The 21,691-nt window shown below is 29.1% G+C and overlaps 2 protein-coding genes across 3 annotated transcripts; both read left to right on the top strand.

The window, feature by feature from the left end:
- Positions 1 to 10,627: 10,627 nt before the first annotated feature.
- LOC109814922 (uncharacterized) lies at positions 10,628 to 13,859 on the top strand. Of its 2 annotated transcripts, XM_020379455.3 has the most exons (4): positions 10,628 to 10,938; positions 11,063 to 11,351; positions 11,473 to 11,621; positions 13,468 to 13,859. In XM_020379455.3, exons 2-4 carry the CDS (start codon positions 11,099 to 11,101, stop codon positions 13,594 to 13,596), a joined length of 531 nt encoding a protein of 176 aa, XP_020235044.2. In that variant the 5' UTR covers positions 10,628 to 10,938; positions 11,063 to 11,098; the 3' UTR covers positions 13,597 to 13,859. The 2 variants fall into 2 exon arrangements, with proteins under 2 accessions (XP_020235044.2, XP_029130510.2); XM_029274677.2 differs by having other exon boundaries at positions 10,628 to 11,351.
- A 6,235-nt stretch (positions 13,860 to 20,094) lies between these two features.
- LOC109814916 (protein CYSTEINE-RICH TRANSMEMBRANE MODULE 13) lies at positions 20,095 to 21,374 on the top strand. The gene is made up of 3 exons (XM_020379449.3): positions 20,095 to 20,288; positions 20,376 to 20,535; positions 21,053 to 21,374. Exons 1-3 carry the CDS (start codon positions 20,234 to 20,236, stop codon positions 21,096 to 21,098), a joined length of 261 nt encoding a protein of 86 aa, XP_020235038.1. The 5' UTR covers positions 20,095 to 20,233; the 3' UTR covers positions 21,099 to 21,374.
- The last annotated feature ends 317 nt before the right edge of the window (positions 21,375 to 21,691 follow it).

Here is a 21,691-nt window from a genome sequence, read left to right as displayed (position 1 = left end):
TGGAAACAGAAGGGTAAGTTAGAGTTTAAAAATCAATCATACAAGTACAGACAATAGTCTATACCACATAATCATCCAACTGTCAATCACGTTCATAGAGTCACACCATACTCTATCCAATACTACTCATGCATAAAATACAATCCATTAATCATGAAGCCAAACACTTCATCATATTAACAATCATGTAATAAATGCATCTCATGACAGATATTAATGCATATCAGTCATCATCACAAACGAACATACAGTTCAACATAAAAACCCAACTCATTCATACAACTTAGAAGCAACTTTAATACAACAACAACAACAACAACAATATACAACTTAATATTTAATGCGTCGTCACGCATGTACAACTGGGAGACCTCCAACAATTGAGGTTGAGCAGTCTAGGTGGCATAAACCCAACTGAATCCATTGTTTGACCTATCTCAACCAAGTCAGGTATAGAACAACGTTAGGAACTCTGAAGAGAACCAGGTATAGACAATAATAGGCGATTGCTCAGGTGTGCCACTTAGACTCGGAGGTCTAGTACTACTGTCAGGACAGAAGGGTTTGGGTATGAGCCTACCACGGCCTTGGCTAGCATCACCAATCCACATGTGGAGTTAGCCCATCCACTGTCCTCCAAGTACCACGCACCCTCTAGTACCTAGTCAAAGACTACATCTCTAACTAGATACCTTACTCAAATTGGTCATTCAACCATGAAATGGATCGACTATTTCCATGTCGCCCACACAGTACTAAGGGATTCAACTTTAAAACAACTTTCAACTTATCACCTTAGTACTATGTATTTCAACATAGGACATATATCTTCACCATATGTCCCCAACTTTTCAAATTTACAATAATAGACACCATAACAACTTTACAACAATAAATATCTGGCCGCTTGTAATCGATATACCTCAGCCTGGCCCCTATACCGTGGTCGCTTTGTACACGTGTGCCTCGACCTTGCCCACACACGGGATCAACTAAGTCCTATAGAGGAGAACAACACAACATCCACTCCAAGGGACAACTTCCCAAGGAGGGTTTTTCAACAAATTGGGCTCTCAGAGCACCACAACTATCTCAATCCACACAATGGGATGAGAAACTTTGAAAACATCTCCCCTAGTCCTAGTGATCAACAACTCATCATCATAGCTTAATCAGTTTAACAACTTAAACAACATACAACTTTTCAACTCATCATTTCAATCAACATTCAACTTGATCAACATAGTTTATCAGCACAACAACTCATCAACATTGTGTAACAACACATCTAAACAACTCAACAACTCATTTCAACTTTAAACAACACAATATTAGCTCAACTTTATACTCAACATGCATCTCTTCATTTCACTTTCTACTCATCATACATCTCAATGTAATTATACAACTTCTTATTCAATTATACAACTATGCAACTTTAATAATTTTAACAACATACAAACAACTTAATTAAACAACTATAGTCATTACAATATCAACTTAATGCAACTTAACAACTTTATAAACAACTTCAACAATATACAACATATTTAAAATTTATATATCATGTCAACTTACACAATATAAACATCATAAATCAACTTAAGCACCCAACATCTCAACTATTTCAACAAAAGAACACCATGCATAAAGCTTCCCTAACTCTCCTGAAATTAAACAACCTACATTCTAGCTTCCTTCACCTGAAGATTGGCTCAAAATAGCCAATAACTGAGAAGAAGTAGAATTTCCTTCCAAAGCTCAACCCGGAACTTCAATCCTCCCAAAGTAAGCTTCCTAAACTGAATTTCTAGAAAAGACAGAAGGCATTAGTGATCTAGAGGAGGAAAGGAATCATACAGAGAAATTTGAGAGAGAAAGGAGCTCACAGACCCAGAGTCCTTCTCTCTAAAACTTCTCTCTAAAAACCTCATTTTCTCCTCAACCACACAGCCCCTATTTATAGAAGTTCAGGAGTGACCAAAATGGCCTATTCCAAATCCGGAACGGCCCGTTCTGCACCCCTTCATCATGTGCAAAAATCACATGCAGAACGGCTCGTTCTGGGATTCATCCAGAACGGCCCGTTCTCCATCTAGAACGTCTCGTACTCCCTCCAGAATGCCCCGTACTCCATCCAGAACGGCTCGTTCTCAACTACATTTTATAGGTCAATTCAGTAATTTGGAACAGCCCGTTCCAGTTTGGGAACGGCCCGTTCTGGGCTACTGAATTACCTATATAGGCTTTTGGGCCTTCTAGAATAACTTGCTACGTTACACTAGTGATGCCTTTTTTTGTAGTCGTAATGGTTTGCCTTTTTTTGTTTTGCTTAACTTTCTCAGTAGGTTTTGGTTTAGTTCTTCTACATCTTTGTTCTTTTTTCTTCTTTTTAATATTATTGGGTTTGCGGCAAATGATTATTAGGTTTACAAGTGTCAATGTTGTTGGAATGTCTAGTGTCTATAATGATACATGTTAGACCTATCTTTATTTTGAAAAAATTGTTATCTAAATTTTCACACTACTTTTCTAGATTAATAGTTCATAGTGTAAATAAATTGTTTTGTAGTTATTAATATGTGCGTAGATGAACTTACACAAGTATATCTTAATTTAATCAATTATCTCAAATTTAATTATTGTGATCCATATAAGAGTTTTTCTTGATTTAAATTAGGAGTGTCTTTCAACTCCAGTAAATAATATTTGTGACCTCTACTAAAAAAATTATTATTTAGTTAACTAAAATAAATAAATGCATATATAGGTAAAGGTCGACAAATAAAAAAAAAGAACTTTGAAAATAATTGGCTTAAATTCACTTTTGGTTTCTATATGTTTGAGAATGTGCAAATTTTGTCCCTCATAAATTTTTATCGCAAATTTAATCTTCATAGTTCTCAAAATTAAACTATGTTGGTCAATCCATTTACGTGTCATTTAAAGTTACACAAAAAAATATTTATGTGTTTGCGAATGATACCGTCTAATAGCTAATTAGTCACATAAGAAAATAATAGTATTAAAATTTTTTAAAATTATATTAATAGATTATAAATTATAATTGAAATAAAAAGAAACATAATATATATATAGTAAAAAAGAAAGATACAATGTTATTCTTTACATGAAAGTCAACATGACTAATTAACTAATAAATAGTGTCATTTAGACGCACATTAGCATTTTTGTTTAAGTTTAGATAATATATCAATGAATGAATCAACATTACTTAATTTTGAAAACTAAATAACTAAATTTGCAATAACAATATTTTGAAGTCCAAACTTGCACACTTACAAAATTATATAAATTAAAAATAAATTTAAGCTAAAATAAATTTAGCAAAATCTGTCATTTAAATTTAGTCTAAATTTTGAAGTTGAGGACGATAAGCAAGTGGAGGACAAAGAAATTGTTGAGGTACATAAAAGTAAACTAATTTAATGGTTCAATATAAGATTGTCACCATGGGAGACAGACATGTCAAGCCTCCCCCATTGGACAGTAAAGGCTTTCTTCTTTGTCGGGGACCGTTAAAACATGAATGGCAGGAAGTTTGGTGTAGCACAAAAGTTTGAAAGCCCAGTCAATATTCTGTTTATGTAATTCCTAGTCGATAAGCTGAAAATGTCAAAGCCCACAACATCATGATATTCACTCGATTTGGATCTCAATTCATTAATCATGACTATCCTCATGCATATGATCTCAATGGGTGGGATGAATAAATATTTGTTTTGCATTCATATTTATATTTGTGCAGATATTTATGTATTCGTGTATTTTTTTTTTAATTTTTACATATATTTATAAATATTTATTTAAAAAAACATAAATAATGTTAAAAATATATTTTTTAAAATAATTTTTTTTAAATAATAATTCTAAAATTTAAATTTAAATTATTCAAATATTATACATAATTTTATTAATAAAAATATTTAATTTAAAAACTAAATTTAACTGTTAAAGTACTTCATTCCCTCAAATTTAAACAAATTTAATAAATTAAAATAATTTAATTCCACACATTCAAAATAAAAATTAAAAAATTATAATATTTCAATGTCCCAAGTCTAAATAAAAGAAATTTTAGTAATATCACATTTTTACTTAACACATAATATATATATTAACAAAGAAATTTAAATAATTACATCATAACGGGTATTTAATAGGTATTTGCAGGACGATATCTTGATATTCATTCTCGTCCTCGTTTATTAATGGGTATGAATATATCTCAAAACAATAGTACTTGCAAGTGAAGATACTAAAACAAATAATAAAGTGTTGATGTACCTAATTAGAGTAATCCAACAAATTAATTTGATATCAAATATATAAAATTAAATTAATATCTCTATTATATCAAAAAAAAATGTTACAAAAAGATAACATAAAAATGTAAAGAATTAAAAATTATAAATATAGAAGGACTAAAAAAGTTTATCTTAAACTATAAAAACTAAAAAGTAAAAAATATAAAGACTAAAGATAAAGTGAATGAAATTATAAAAACTAAAAAGATATTTTTTTAAAAAATAAGGAAATGATGACATATGAAATGTCAAAGCGCAAAATCATGTGTAATTCACTTGAAATAACACTCAAATCAGTGACTCAAAAAATCTCAAATCATTAATGATGAGCATGCATCTTCATGTATACGCAGCAAAAAAGAAAAGAAATGATGAGAAATAAACTGGTAGGGAAGTAGGGACTATTATTAAGCATGGACCACAAGAATGCTTGATAAACTGTCGTGCAAATTGAACTGATTGCTAAATTGACGTAAGAAATTAGTTAGGATCTACTAATTGGGCTAAAAATGAAAGGTATCTGTTACTATTTTCTTTCATGCCATCGTGGCCTTTCGCCTGCCAACTATGCCTCTTCAACTTTATCATCTTCCTTAATTAGCAAGACAAAGTAGATCATCAAGACAAACTAATAATTCAATTAATATAACAGCGTTTCCTACACGTTCAGTCGTTTGCTCACTCACAAAGTCACAAACAAAGTAATCTTCCATCACCATAATAATAATTCCAGAATTAAAAAAAAAAATTGCAAGTTCTATAATTTTTTTTACTAAAATTGTAACTTGGGGTCGGCAGAGATTGTTGTTATTGTTATTATTATACCACCTTGGCCTAATTTTCGTACGTGGAGGGGCACCTTTACCTATTGACTATTGGGTTGTGACTACTCATGAGTCAGAGAGTCGAAATTTGACATGGCCTAGGAGTTAGGATTCCATTATCAACACGAAGAATTAGAAGAATAGTTGTTTGATAATGCAAAAGATTGATAGTTAACGCTTGCTATATGGATAATTCAACAATATAAAAACGTGTTCCAATGTAATTAGCACGTGCGATTATACCTAAACAACATATTTTTAATTGTTAGAAGCCTTATGTACACAAATAAAGTGCATTATTGGTGATGGTGGTGACGGTTACTATAATTGGTGCATCTCTACAACTACATTAGTTGATGCTTCATCTACTCGGTTGATTCTACAAGAGCCTCTAATTCTGTGATTTTTGAAGACTCGTTTGTCTATATCTAAAACTAGAAGAAGCAAAAGACTCTAAGGTGGGGGTGGGAGATTCCAAGGCAACATCATATATATAATTCTTTGAATTTTAATTGATATATAACATCCACTCACATTCTTCAGGGGTGATCCCATCCTACTACTAGAGATTCAGAGGAGTTCCAATCTCATCATTTATAATAAAAAATAATTATGACAACATCAATAAGAACATATATTAATTGAATTCTTCTATTCTGCACCTGTCAACCAATGAGTTGATACCTGCCTAGCTAGCAGGGAAACTTGACTGGTTAAAGATTGAAATGACCACAAAGTTGTCTCATTTTCAATTTTAACCTAGCTAGTATTCCTATTATAACACGAGGACACCATGAATCCTTCTAAATAAAAATAAAAATATGTTATTTCACAATGCAAATGTGATCCACACATTGAGCCTTCTATTAATTAATGTAACCTTCTTCAATTTGTCCATAAACCTATGCATACATGTACAAATTTTACTAATAAAAAAATCTATACATGTATAAGGTAAAATAAAATTAAATAGCAACATATATCGAATCTATCATTCAACTTTTCCCCCGAAATATAAAATCCACAAATATCTTATTTTATCAGAATGATTGGTATATTTTATTCTAATTTTCAAATATCCTCTAATATTAGAAGTATCCTAGGTTGAGATTTTATAAAATTATTTTAACTTTAATTTTTTTTATAAATTTTAAAAGATTTTGTAAAAATTTAATGACTTTTAAAATTTTATCTAAAAGACTTTTATAATCAAGGTTCTATATTTTAATGACTTATATATTATAAGAATTGAAAAGATTTTATTAAATTACAAAAATATTATAGAGTTTTAAAAAATGATATAATTAATAAAAAAAATAATATAAATGATAAGACTTGAATAAAAAAAAATAAAATCAATTATTTTCAATCTTTTAATAAACAATTGATTCTAGTTTGATGACTTCTTAAATAACATTTTTTTATATATAGTCCTTTCTGCATTTATTATTTCTCATTCATACTATTGAAATTTAATAATATGTTTAAATTTATAATGTTCATTAATTGATAGAATTGTCAAAAATATTTTTTTAATATATTTTTAAAATTTGATATTTCAATATTAAATTTTATTAAAAATAATTATTTGTTAAATTTTTTAAATTTAGTAGTTTTAAAAATTAAATATTCACTAGTACAAAAAAGGTGTACTACGTCGGATATTTTTAGCTTTTTACGTCAGAAAATATACCGACGTAGAAGCGGGATATGTAAATTTTACGTCGGACCTGAAAAACCGACGTAAATTTACGTCGGACATTACGACATCCGACGTAAAAAAGTAGGGAAAAAAATAAATAAATAAAAACATAAAAATGCCAGCAGAACGGCCCGTTCTGTTTTCAGAACAGGCCGTTCTGTTTTCAGAACAGGCCGTTCTGCTTGGAGAACGGGCCATTCTGCTTGCAGAACGGGCCGTTCTGCTTGCAGAACAAGCCATTCAGCTTCATATAACAACCCAAAAGAAAACGCTCACTACCTATACAAATAGAACAACCAAAAAATCAAATAAAATAGATAGCCATAGTAGCAATGCGAAGTAGAAAAGTGCTAACGAAACCTTGATTCATACCTGAGGAGCAGCAACAATGTGCAAATGAGTAGCAAAGAGTTCATCCCTCTGCAAAAGACAAAAAAACGATTCAGTAACAAAGGAGAGGGAGAGGGTTTAGAGAGAAAAAATGAAAAGTGATGAAGAGTGAATACGCGCGGTGTGTCTCGCGCTCTCTTATTCAAATTTGCGTCCTTTTTTATGTCGGACCCTACCAGGTCTGACGTAAAAAAGATCGCAAAAATTACAAAAATGCCACCGCATTTTTTTTACGTCGAATTTTCGTATTTCTAACGTAAAAGGGATGACGTAATATGCTAATTTTCCACTAGTGATTTAATATTTTTTGTCACCAAAATATTTAAATAAAAAAAATATATATTGATAAAATTGATAGATAAATTTTATTGGAGGCCTTTGCCATTGGAAGAAAAATCCTCAAGATGCCAGAAAACAACTAATCAACATTGTAGAGTAAGAAGTGTATCAAGAGGAACCAACCAATGTTTAAGTGTCTTCCTATTCTGACAATCAGATCAGAGTCAAGGTGGTTGTTGATGATAATTGAGGGATGATGGTGTATAACATTCTAAGTTTTCTAAATAAAATAATAATGTTTTTAGAGTAATTAAATGTGTTTTATTAAAATTAAAAAAGATTTGTAAAAATATTAATTATATAGTATATGTGTTATTTTACGAATTATATTTATTTTATTTAATAAAAATAAAAGGAGAAGGTTATTAGCCTCTGTAAAAAAAATATTTTTAACTTATGCACACATAATTTTTAACTTAGAAACTTGTTCTATTTTTATTTTAATTATCTTCATTTTTGTGTCCTAAAAATGCTTATAATTAAAAACACTTACTTCTTCTTCTAAAGTTAGTGTGCAATTGATATTCAATTTTAACCACTTTTAATTATTGCCTTTGACCAACTTTAAATTCCTTCGTGCACCGAACTTACTTATATGTAACCTTGTTTTCTCTAATTTGTTTTTCATCTTTCTACTTACATATTTATGATAGTTCCAAGTATATTACTAAAAACAATGTATATATACATTACATATTAAAGTTGTTTCATAACAAATTATCCTTTTAGTATTACTATGATAGACCTCAAAATACACTTTTTATTCTTTTCTTTCTTTCAAATATGCTATTATATATCTAAAACCTAATAATTTATGAAGAAAAAAAAAAGAAGATGAAATTACCCTTTTGTTTGGGTAAGTTAATGGGAAGAAAGTGTGATGAAAATGCAAAATTTTCATTTTATGTAGTAGAGAAAAATAGACAGTTTTTTTTTTGGGTGATATTAAAAAAAAGGATTAAAAAAATTGAAACTATTGGTTCATAATTAAAATAATAAATACTTTTTATGTTAAGACGAACTAGCTAGTAAATTTTTAAGGTTAAATTAAATTTTTTAAATTGGTATTAGAATAAAAATAATAATAATTGATTTTACACCATTCTTTTATTTATTTAAACAATAGATTTTTTTTTCCTTTACCACTACTTTATTTCACTTCTAAAGTCCAAATAAGTGAAATAGATATTTCTTTGGAAGAAGAATTTAGAAACACTAAGTACTCATTATAACAAAATTTATTATTATCGACAATTATTTAACAATAATAAATTAATTATTTTTATTTTATTATTTAATACAAATATTAATGACTAATATATAATGGTTACTAAAAATGTATTTACATCACATCAAACTTTACTAATAACGATAATTAATTATTGAAAAAAACTTAAGTCTCACGTCGACTAGAAATAAAATAATTAAAGAGTATAAAAATGAATGATAATTCTTACCTTACAAGTTTGTTTTGTATGGTTGAATTAAACTTATAACTTACTATTCTAATTTGTATTAGATTACTCACCATTACCAAACTCAATAGAAAATAAGACAATTAAAAAAATAAGAAAATTAAAGAATATATAACTAGAAGACAACCTTCCTCTTACAAATCCCACATTGTACTCATCTTACAAAGTCCCACATCAACTAGAAAATAAAAAAATACAATAAAAAGTTATACATTTTTTCTGATCATTATAAAAAATTTTACCAGCATCCAGAATAATTACTGCTAAATATTTAACGATACCCCATACAATAACTAATGTGAAAATGCCGGTAAAAGATTTTGTAGCAATTTTTATTATCATTAAAAACTATATTAAATGTCACTAAAAACTTAATTTATTGTAGTGAGTTATCGCTATTTTATCTTATTAGTATTTTCGGTATGTAATTTATTTCTTGTTCGATTGTTATCATCTTTTATCTATCTATTATTTTATGAATAAAAAATAAATACATAACAAAGGTTATCAGAACGAAACATCCCACAGTTGATAATGATAACCATTTCCCAGAACTCATCCTGCTCCCTGGCCCGTGGATTATTACCAAATTCCGGAACCGTCCCGTTTAGGGAATATTACATTGCGTATCAATCTATCACACTCAACCCACCCATTATCAATAATATTACAAGCGACTCTACTTTTGTCTTTGGCCTACTCAAATTAAAGAGTTGGATCACCTTCTTAAAAAGAATTAAAACGAGTTCAATTATAAAAGTATAACAATATAAACATAGTAAAATTCAACTCCTAATTTACTTGTCCCCAAGTTGCAGTTTTAGTTAAGAGAATTTTTATGCAATCCTAAACACTAAAGTAATGTATAAATTCAATTGAAACATCCCATGCGATAACATGGAAAAATTCAAGTGCTTTTCTTTATTGTTTATACCAATAATATTTTCCGACTAATAATTAAAAACTAATTTTTATTTAAGGAATAGATATTATTGAAGTTAATTAACAAAAAAAAATTCTCCATAAGTAGAACTAGAAAATTAAAATTTATTTGTAATATGACTATTTATGTGTTGTGATGATATAAAAATTTAACCTAAAATATGAAATGTTATCAAGTTCGATTTTTATTCATATTAAAATGATATTTAATTAATAAAAGTTATGTCTCACAAATATATATATATATATATATATATATATATATATATTATTATCAATTTTGAGATACAATCTAAAATATATAGAAAAAAATGAAAATTCAACAATATAAAAATTTGTGGAAAAAAAAATGTAAAAGCAAACAATCAATCACATTTTGGTGAGATAATTTAACATTTTTTTTTATGTGCTTTCAACTAAATTTTTTTTTTATTATAATGGTCATCGCGAATTTTCAATATTGATATTTAATATGTAGGTTTTGAGATGAAATTGTAGTTTCAATTACAGAATAATATTAAAATTACTGACAACAGCTTCTCGCTAATAATATTAAATTAATTGTATATTATCATGTGTTACACAAAAACACAAGGCGTTGAATTTGTGGCTAGAGTGAGAATGAGACATGACACATGAGACATGAGACATGAGACATGGTTTACAAGGTACCGAACCCATTAGCAAAACCGAGTTTTCCAATTATAAAAGAGTGCAGAGTGCAGAGACGGCAAAGCTACGTTGAACTAAACTCCCTCAGGTCCAGGTGAGTTTGGCATGCAGATCCAACCCAAAACTCTATTTATATCCATTCAAATTCAAGTTCAAGTGTTCAACCACGCCTTTCCCTGTTCACAACTTTGGCCACATTCCACTCCGCACTGTCACAACACTTGATTCTTGGCGTGCGTCAGTCAACTAACCTGGAACACCGTCAGGTACACAGTTACCGTGTTGTACGTGTCTTTCAAACGTCACCCAATTCAACGTTACACACGTATTATTTATTATAACTACTGTTATTATTGCTACTAAAATCACCACCCACCATCATACTACTAGCATTGCAACAAGGTAGCTGAGGTTGTTATTAAGATTATGGGGAATTGCCAAGCTGCGGAAGCGGCTACGGTTGTGATTCAGCACCCCGGGAACAAGATCGAGAGGGTTTATTGGTCGCTCAGCGCGCACCAGGTTATGAACTCAAATCCTGGTCACTACGTTGCTCTTGTCGTGTCCTCGCCCACGCTTAAGTCGTCCGACAATGCCACGCCTATGAAACAACTTAAGCTTCTCCGACCCGATGATACTTTGCTTATTGGTCAGGTTTATCGCTTGATCAGTTTTGAAGGTATAATAATAATAATAATAATAATATATATACCTCCTATCATTTGCAACTATATTGTCTTTGTTTTGTTTTGTAAAAACTAAAATAAGAATTTGATTGTGTTTGTTTTGGTGGGCCATAGATGTGTTGAAGGAGTTTGCTTCCAAGAAATGTGGTAAACTCGGGAAATTGCTCAAGGAGACAGGTGGACATGGGGTTCAGATGAAACACAAAGACTCTAGAGCACCAAATCCTAGCCCATGTTCCAAATCTGAAATCGGTTCTGTTAAGGTAAACAAGTTTCATGTTAATCAATTCTAGCTACCTCTCTGTTTCAATTCTTTTTTTTTTTTTTTGGTTGGCCTCCTCGCGTGCAACTAATTAAATTGGTTTGATAAATTATTAAACTAATGTCTGGTTTGGGGGTGGGATATGATGATTATGATTATGAATATACCATGCTGGCATGTTGCGTTTTGATTGTGGTATCATGGTGGAAGAATAGTACTACTTTTTTTCTTTTTTATTTCCTTGGCTTTAAGGCATGGTCTAATTGGATTGTTGAGGTGTAGCATTTTTGTTTTTCTTCTTTTTTCTGAATCAGGCATGAAATGAATAAAGGCATCTTTATCTTGATTCTGTTTGCATAATCTTATCTTCTGTACGTCGGCAGAATTTTATCATTATTTAATTAAGTACGAATTAGTTGGGACAGAGACACTGGAGTGGTGAGTGCATGTAATGATTGCTTATTTGTTTTAATTACAAGTTTCTGCTACGATATTTGGTACCTACAGTCATCTACAATCAATCCAACGCTCCCACAGAATTTATATTAATAAGGAAGTTCTAAGTAAACTCAACTACTAATTTGTTGTTGCGTGCTATTCCAGTGACCAATTTTATTCTACTACTAGTATTACCTAATTTGGTCGTGTAGGAGGGTCATAGAAAAGGGTAAAACCTTTTTTGAACTACAGGTAACCCCTATGGAAGTATAGGTTTTTACATAAGTAGCACACTAATGACTTACTCAGTTATCATAGTATATCTGACAACACGTTTGTATCAAATAGAAATAATTTTGGGAAAATTAATTTTAAACCATTAAATATAACTTAAATATGTATTCAAATTAATTTCGTCTATAAATTTTATATGTGTATGTTATGGTTAGAAGTTTGGCTTAAAATAAAGTAGCTAGAATTAGTTTATCCATTAAACATAATAAAAATGTGTCTAAATGAATCACAACCACAAATTTTACATCTTCGACATGTGTATAGTGAAAGAAATTGATTTTGAGTATAAAACAAAAGAGTCCTTATAGTCGACCATGCAGTGGTAAATTAGGAAAGTACGTCAAACAATGCATGCTCCACCATCCAAATAATTATACGTGCCTTTGTTCTGTTACTTTTATCACTTTCTAAGTTTCTTCACGTTTCCACTTAATGAAAGCACTAACAAATTACAAAAGGCATGTCAGGACCGCTGGGGGGCAAATCATAGGATAGCATGCATGGATGCTTTTTATTAAAGATATGATCTTTTCAACTTTCAAGGGATTTTTATTTGAACAAAAAGAAAAGAGTAAAGAAGAGTAGAGACGGAACTTAAATATTTATTCAAACAACACCTAACTTTACCATTTGCGTTAAGTGAAGTGGTCAAGTTGGAATTATCTTAGAAGAGCCACTCTGTTATTTTACCAATTTGCATTAGGTCTAAGTGCATTATAAAGTGATCAAGTTGGAGTCCATTTGGAAGAGTATTTCTTAATTTCCTGTCTAACATCGAATTTTACTAGTCTGATTGCTATTACTGGCAGACAATTAATTTATTATGTTAGGCCAATTCATTGGCACATTAAAAAGAACAAATTGAAAATCACAAGGTTAAAGCAAAACAACCAAACTATAAAGGTATCAGATAAAGACAACATTACTAAAGTAGTACTATTAGTTATATTAATGTTTCCCAGACAAGGATTAATAGCTGTTGGAGGCAACCATGCATGACTTGTGTAATCTGTACTATTTGAATCAATACGATTTGTCATTTTCCCTTTACCTCATGGCGTGTGTGCCTATCCAATGCAATGCCTTTGTTATCTCTTTTTTCTGTTTATTGTCAGGTGGAACAGGAGATTCAACGAATGGGGACCAATGGTAGCAGCAATAACAAAGGTGTTGGAAGGCATTTAGTTGGTTCTGGTGGGCAATGGAGGCCAGCCTTACAGAGCATTGCAGAAATTGGAACTTGAATGCACCATTAGAGCCCCCACTCCCGTATGCATGCAGTTCAACCCTTCCTTTCATTTCACTCTTTTCGATACATTCACATCACCCTCCTCTTTAATCAGTGTCTACTATTATACGTAGGGTTTGTGTTAAACGTAGCTCTCTCTGTAGAAGGACATGTATACATATTGTTCGTACAATTAGAGACATTAGCCACTTGTTATAGAACATCATGGTCGCTTGTTTAATTTCTTGAACATAATCAAACCATTTTCTAAATCACTTAGATTGGTATGGTACTATGGTAGTTTCTGTGTAGCTTTGCCTAATTGAAATTTTAGTAGTGGACTAGTGTATGGATTTCGATAATAATGTTCCACTGCTTTTCAGCTTTGTCAAACTCACTGTCCATGAAATTTGTTGTGTTTGGATATTAGTGAGAATTGATTTTATTCCAGAAAATCATCGCGATACTATAAAAAAAGTAGAAACAATTAATATTTGTTGTTTTAGCTTGAGTATGGAAGGCTAATCCAAACATACTATATGTTGATGTAGTGGTCCTGTGTGTATATGTATCCTTTTCAGCTTAATTGGTTCCTTTTCGGGTATTGATTTAAATTTAATTATATTATATGTGGATGTATAAACACGTTGTGGCACGAGCAGAGTCTGGGATGAGTTAAACTCCACGAGAAAATAATGCAATCCACATACTCCACTGTCCATAGCAGATCAGATAATCTAGGGTACATATAAAAACAAAAGTCATGCACTCAAATCTTAAGATCCGACATGCCCCCTGCTAGTGCTTCCTCCACTATGCACCATTTACAGATTAATGTTTGTATGTAGCTTGGTTGCTTTGTTTGGACGGGATCATCGGTCAATGGTGCAATCACTTTCTCCCTTCCTTCTCATTCAATTATGCCTTTAATTCAATAGACAGGGTATTTATTCTATATATTGACTATATTTTTTTATCAACATGTTTGTACACTTCAATTTGTTGTTTGTTTCTTTTTTTGGGCGAGTCACCATGTCACTAGAGTAATTATCCACAAACTTTCTTGATTGGTCATCATTCTAGTCAGATTTTATTTTTTAATTATTTTTTTCATATAAAAGATTCAAACCAGATATCTTGTTTAAGAGATTCAAGCCAATTTCACTACTTAATGATTTGTTACTTGTTTATAGGGAAGATATGACCTCCAGCTGTAAGAAAAGTGCCTGGATTTCCCATTATGTTAGTTTTCCACACCATAATGTACTTGTTTAATGAAATAATAGTTGAGGCATGTTATTGCAAATTTATAAGTAACTAGAAACATTATAAAAAAAATTATCAAATAAAAATTCAATTTGGTTAAATTTGGTATTAGAAGTATCACTCTTTCCTGAATAAATAGTCCTTGAACAGTTAAACTATTGAAATTATATAAATAGTTCCTAAATAAAAGCATGTTACATAGTCCTTCCAAGTATAAAAAATTTCTTCAATTAGTCCCTTAATATTCATAAAAATATATCATCTCAGGGACATAAATTGATGAATATTTAATACTTTAGGAAATATTAATATAATTTTATTAGTTAAAGGATTATTTAAGAAACAGTAATACTTTAAAAATTAAATTGATAATTTATTCTATATATTATCATATTATTGAAATAGCAATGGAAACCCTTTTTATACTCCAAGTGAGGGAACCTCGTTACTATAAACAAACATATTAGAAAACTTGAAATCTTTGAGTGCATGAATCAATTAGTACAATTTATTCCAACTTAATCAATGATTTAAAGTTTGAGTCATAAATATGCAATTGTATTAACAGGAAAGAAAAATTTTATCATTCATAGTAGTTTTACTTTACTTGAACCTCCACTAAAGAATACATGTGGTATAGAAAACAAAAAATTGCTTGGAGAACCACAAACAAAGCAAATGAAATTTAAGAGTATTATTTCAATTAAAAAATAAAATAATTTTTTCTGTAAATTGTTGCTTTTTTTTTGTTTGAGAGGTAATGTTATCTGCAAATACTCTTCAATATACATATAAAATTATGAAATTGATGATAAATAACATGAAATGAACAGGAGAAAAAAAATAGCAACAATTTACATGTGAGATTGTGTATTATTGATATTAACAAATGAAAGAGAAAATAGATAAATAAAAATAGTAATGAATTGATTAATAACTTAGTATAACTAAATGATGTTGGTGTTTCTAAAAAAATTTGATTTAGTTTTCAAAAATTTAAATTATCACATTAAAATCTTAAAAAAAAAATCACCAAATTATTCTCTTAAAAATTTAAAATGTGACCGTAGTTATTTTTATAGACTAAAATAGTGACACAAGGACTAATTTAGTGAAACAAAGAAGATAAATTTCCTGATCAATTAAATATTTGAATAATTAATTTGATGATAAAAAAATATTAAATGACTGATGTCTAATATTTTTTATTTTAGAAAATGATTTCAATAAAAAATTAGAATAGTAACGTTGTGGCAAATTAAGAGGAATAAATTAAGTGCTTACATTTTTATTTCTTTTTCTAGCACTAGGAGGGTTGTTGTGACACTAGTGAAGAATTGTTTCCCTTTGTCTTTTTTGCCACGGTGACTGTCCCTAACGTCCTATGAAAACTTTTTTAATTTGTGTCAAGGGTACTTTTTTACATTCTTTTATCATTATTTACCGTTACTATCTTTGGTTTTGTTCGTTGCTCTTCCTAATCCTTTGTGTGTGTGTGTTTTGGGTCCAACATTTCTGTTCCATTAATCCTATCTTAGTGTGTGTGAGCACGCGCATTTCTTCCTAATTAAACTTCTGCATTCAAAATTTGTGTTCACGTTCGGCCGAAAAAAATTGGGCCTTACACTTGGACTGATCCAAGAAATTAATCAAGCTAAGCAGCCCACTAGGCTATAAGCGTGTAGCTCAACTTGACGCCAATTCAAAACTCGTGCGATTTAGGAAGTGTTTGTAAATAAACATGTTTAACCAAACCAACAAGATCTAACACGTTTTGTTAATATCTATGTTCTTTTAGTATGTTGTCAAAGGTTCAATTCCTAAATATGGATATAGTGAAGACTTTGTTGAAAAAAATATAATTCACTTTGAAAAATATTGAAGCAGTTTTTGAACACGCTTAAAGACAAATATACTTTATCATAATAGTAACCATGGAAGAATTCAAATATCATATTGAAGGAACTAATTTGGATAAAACTTTGTGTTGTCTAGACAATCCAATAGAAGGTGTTTTAGTTCCATAAAAGTTAATCAATGCTACATGAAATGAGTGATGAAAGGATATATGATCGTATATTTCTGTTAAGGTAATTTTTCATCATTATTTGAGAGGGATATATTTATCAAGAAAAAGACTTATATAATTTATTTATTTTTTGAAAGTATTTGAGATGAATCATGAGGGCTTTGCACTGCCTGGGCTGAAACAAAAAATCTAGACACATAAAAACTCATTAAGCAATAAGCATTAAAATTACTACATCGTATGTGAATTTCGTTATAGGATATAACATTTTTGGATTTAAAACATTGGTGGGAGTTGAATCTCTTAAATATATTCAAATATCTTGAAAAACTACTCCTTAACATTTGACAATTAGGCATCTTAGTTTAAAGAAAAAAGGGGCAAGTTTAAATAGTGTATTTAATCTACTAATGAAAACAAAATATATTTTTATTATCGGTATAAAAAGACACAAACTTGTGTAGTTTTTAAATAAAATAAAAGATTAAAATAACAGTTTGTGTAATCGTGGCTTATTGTTATGTTACTTTATATCATGAGATGAGAGAAGAAAGTTCGTGAGTGAAAGACGAATCTTGTGCAAAAGTAAATTAGTTGTATAAAATGCGTATACAAAAAGAAGATATCAATTTTTATATATCGTTATAGATTACTATTAATAGGAGAAAAATTAATAAGTAAATGAAAGAATGTAATATATATATATATATATATATATATATATATATATATATATATATATATATATATATATGAAGTCACGTGTGGGCTACAGTAAATGCATAAAATTATGAAACACTTAAAAATGATAAATATTAGAGATTAGAGGTAATTTTCGGATCGAGCCTTTAAAATACCATTGTTATTAGGAGACATTTAGTAGGGGATAAATTTTTTCATATATAGGAATCATGATTTCTGAAAATTATGATTACTGAAAATAACTAAAATATGTGTAATTATTCATAAAAAAAATTCTTAAAATATTCATACAGAATTTTCAAGAATTAAAAGTTTTCATGTTTGGTTACAATAATATATTTATGTATATATAATTTTTTTACAAAAAAATACTCTTTATTAAACTATATTTATGGCTGCCATTAAATTATATTTATGGGAATTTCTTTTAAATAACTACCAAATATGAAAAACTAAAATTTTCGATTTAAGATTCTCGAGAAAGTAAAAACACTTCACATACCAAACACCCTCTTAGTTGAAAATAATAGTAGAAAAGTTTAAGCTGGAAAGTACATAAATAATTCTCTAAAAATAGCATAATCCTTTAAAAAAATAACTAATGACAAATAAGTGTCATAATTATGTTAGTTTTATGTAGTAGTGTTTGGTTAAAATTTGCATTGTTTATTGATTAAATTGAGAGCAATTTAACCTAGTTTTGAGTTGTGTTGGTGCAAAATACTAGGTTAAAACAAATTTAGAAAAAATCGATGAAACATTAGAATAATTAGCATTTTGAAGAAGCACAATCATGTATAAAAGACTAAACTATAGAAACACAACAAATTAAAGCATGATCGTGTAGAATTATGCACTCTTTTGCCTAAAAAGGTAACTTTCACATTTGAGAAAGAAGCATGACCATGCTAAACACATGTTGTCAAATGATGGTAGGAAGCACACCCTCAATATAGCCATGCTAAAAGGAGTTGATATAGTTGTGCTTAAACTCTATAAGTGTGCTTGGATTATAGAGTTTGGATTTTAAATTTCTAGTTTGGATTAAATACAGGACTTTTTGGCCATGTTCAATAAACATCATGTAATAAGTGGGTTTAGGACAGGCTAACCCTATCAAGTCATGAGTTACCTGTTTCCTTATTAAATTTTGCTTAGTATTTAAGAAAAAAATTAATTATTAAAAAATAAAGATTAAATAAAATTATAATTTTTTATAATCTTTTATCTAAATGATTAAATATTATATATATGTATATAAATACTTTTTCACACCGAGTTAATATTTGTATTGAATTAATATTAAATAAAAATGTAACCATTAACTTATAAGTAAAAAGATTTATAGTGAAACCTAATGCTTTAAAAATTCTTAAATATATAGATGGTAAAATATACAATTAAGCTAATATAAAAAAAAATAAAAACATAATATCTATGGAAAATGATAAGAAAAATTTATTTTTCTTATCTTCTTTTTAATCAAAATCTTTATAAGATAAGATAAAATTTAAACTATGAAATTAAGTTAACTTTGTAAATTTATCCTATTAAAGCATAAATTATAAATTAATTTATCTATATAAATTAAAATAAAATAAATTATTTACCTATAGTTTTATCTTGACCACACCCTTATAATATAGTTACATTAATTTATATTTTATATATTCAATAAATATTTTGAATAAATAAGATAGATTATTTATAATCTTGTTCACGATCAATTACGCATGTAAACGTCATAATTATACATGTATTTGAGTAAATATCTATAAAGTTTTGAAAATAAAAAAGATATTTAGAAATACATTTATAATAGTTATATTTTTTTTATTAACATGATAGTTATATAGTTGTACTTTATTTGAATCATTATGGTTGAACGATAAAATTAAAGTCAAAACGGGAAGACTTAAATTTGATTTTTTTTTACATTCTTATAATATTTTAATGGATAAAAGAAATTAAATCATTTTAATTTAATAATGAAAATTTCTTATAAGATAAAATTTGATCTATTAAATTATGTCAATAATATAAATTGATCTTGTTATAAAATATAGATTAAAATAAGATAAAATCTATATTCATATCTTGACCAATGATCACGCCTTTATAATCTAGTTGCACAAACTTTATATATTTAACAAATATTTTGAATAAACGAGTTAAAATATTTATAGTCATTGACAACGACGCATGCAAATTCATAATTATACATATATTTTCATTAAATATTAATAAACATTAAAAAATAAAGAAATGTTTTGAAATAATAGTTATAGCCTATAGTCGTGCTCGATTTGAATAATTGTCACGCGTAAAGCGGTAACGAGAGAAGAAAAAGTTCAAAAAAGTGAAAGAAGAAAATTTTGAAAGTCCCTTTGAAAAAGGTGGGAGAGCCAGTGGAAAATCAGGGCACGGAGAATGTGGTTATTATTATTATTATCATTATTATTATATTAAAAGAAAGCATCTTGTTCAATATTCAAAATTTATGAGAATCGTTGTTTATATTTAGTCGGTTCAGTTAACGGAAGAAAACAGGAAAGTTCCTCTTTCTCTCGAACTCTCTTTCTCTTTGTATACAAACCACTGCTTCTCTCCGCATCACATTTTCTTTTCCTTTGGTCGTTGTGGAAGCATCATCACCATGAGCTACTACGATCATCAGCAACAGCCTCCGGTTGGTGTTCCTCCTCCACAAGGTATCTATTTTAATGCTTGTTATTTTAAAGCTTTCATTTTTTATTTTATGGGTATGCGATCTGATTTTGAATTATTTAACTAAACAGGGTATCCATCAAAGGACCCTTATCCTCCACCAGGGTACCCTGCACAAGGTTACCCTCCACAAGGGTACCCTCCGCAGGGCTATGCTCCGCAAGGCTATGCTCCTCAGTACGTTCAACAACAGCCTCCTCCTAGACAAGAGACTGGTTTTCTTGAAGGATGGTATGTTTCTCTTTTCTCTTTCTAGCTTTTTTTTTTTTTTTTTTTTTTTAATCAGAGGATTTAATGTTGGACTGAAATTAGTTTCAGTTTTTAGCCAGGTTAGTTGGACTGAAATCAATTTAATTTTTGAAATGTTTTTGCTTTGTTTTGTTTGCTTACCACATCAACAATGAAATTTTGACTTATAACTTTGTATAAATTATACAAATAGCTCTAATGATTTGTTTTTAATGTTAATGATCTAATTGACTGATAGAAAAAAGAAATTAAAATGAAAAAAGAACACCAAATATGAAGAATAGAGAATTTCTTTTCCTTGAATTTTAGCTACCAATTTCTGAAATCGTTTTGCATCAGTTTTTTTTAAATTAAGATATAGGAATCAACTGATCTAATAAATTATTATGAGTCTGTTAGTTTCGATCTTTCGTTAATGTTTTGTTTTGTTTAATGTTGATACTACCCGTGATTTGCAAAAAAAACTGACAGAAGCTGATCTTATTGTCTTGTTTTGTAGTTTGGCTGCACTATGCTGCTGTTGCCTACTCGATGCTTGCTTTTAAGTTCTGAAGAAACGTGGTCTGCGGTGACTGAATCAGAGCCATTATAGGAGGAACCATTAGGGTCTTGTCTTGTCTATCTGTTCTGTTAATTCAATTCTTGAATATTAACATTTGTTTAGGTTTTTATTTAGATATGTCCTCTGCGAGGATGTGAAAAATGACTTAGTAAAAATTCGTGGAGTGTCTATGAATTCTGTGTTTAAACTTGTTAATTCATGAATTGGGTTTTAAATTTTAATTTTGAAGTTAAATGATAAGTTTTTGCTTGATACCGAATTATATTGTAATTATTAATTACTAAAGTTTTAGTTGAAAGTTATATTTATATATAGTTGAACTGCCAACAACATAAACATGGATGAAAGACATTGGTGACTGAGGTTGAATTAACATGTTAATCCGATGAATCATTGTGTATAAAGTTTATAATGACTGGGAAGTCCGGGGGATGCCAGTAGTGAATGACAGGCTTGCATTTTTATTTCTTTTCTGAAATTTCATCATTCTATGTTAAGTTTTTGTTTAATTACAATTTTACTCTCTGTGATTTTCTTATGTTCTAAATTAATTGTGACCAGAACTATTGGATCAGC

This window comes from Cajanus cajan, chromosome 5 (genome assembly GCF_000230855.2).
Source record: "Cajanus cajan strain Asha chromosome 5, NIPB_CcT2T_4, whole genome shotgun sequence".
Lineage (NCBI taxonomy): Eukaryota > Viridiplantae > Streptophyta > Magnoliopsida > Fabales > Fabaceae > Cajanus > Cajanus cajan.
The sequence above is the reverse complement of the archived record's forward strand: the minus strand, read 5'-3'. Positions and strand labels throughout refer to the sequence as shown.

Excerpts from the sequence above, each read along its gene's own strand:
- LOC109814916 (XM_020379449.3), top strand. The coding sequence starts at position 20,234 with ATGAGCTACTACGATCATCAGCAACAGCCTCCGGTTGGTGTTCCTCCT. Across the intron at positions 20,289-20,375 it reads TGGTGTTCCTCCTCCACAAG|GGTATCCATCAAAGGACCCT; the intron begins GTATCTATTTTA and ends TTAACTAAACAG. Across the intron at positions 20,536-21,052 it reads ACTGGTTTTCTTGAAGGATG|TTTGGCTGCACTATGCTGCT; the intron begins GTATGTTTCTCT and ends CTTGTTTTGTAG.
- LOC109814922 (XM_020379455.3), top strand. The coding sequence starts at position 11,099 with ATGGGGAATTGCCAAGCTGCGGAAGCGGCTACGGTTGTGATTCAGCAC. Across the intron at positions 11,352-11,472 it reads TCGCTTGATCAGTTTTGAAG|ATGTGTTGAAGGAGTTTGCT; the intron begins GTATAATAATAA and ends GGTGGGCCATAG. Across the intron at positions 11,622-13,467 it reads CTGAAATCGGTTCTGTTAAG|GTGGAACAGGAGATTCAACG; the intron begins GTAAACAAGTTT and ends GTTTATTGTCAG.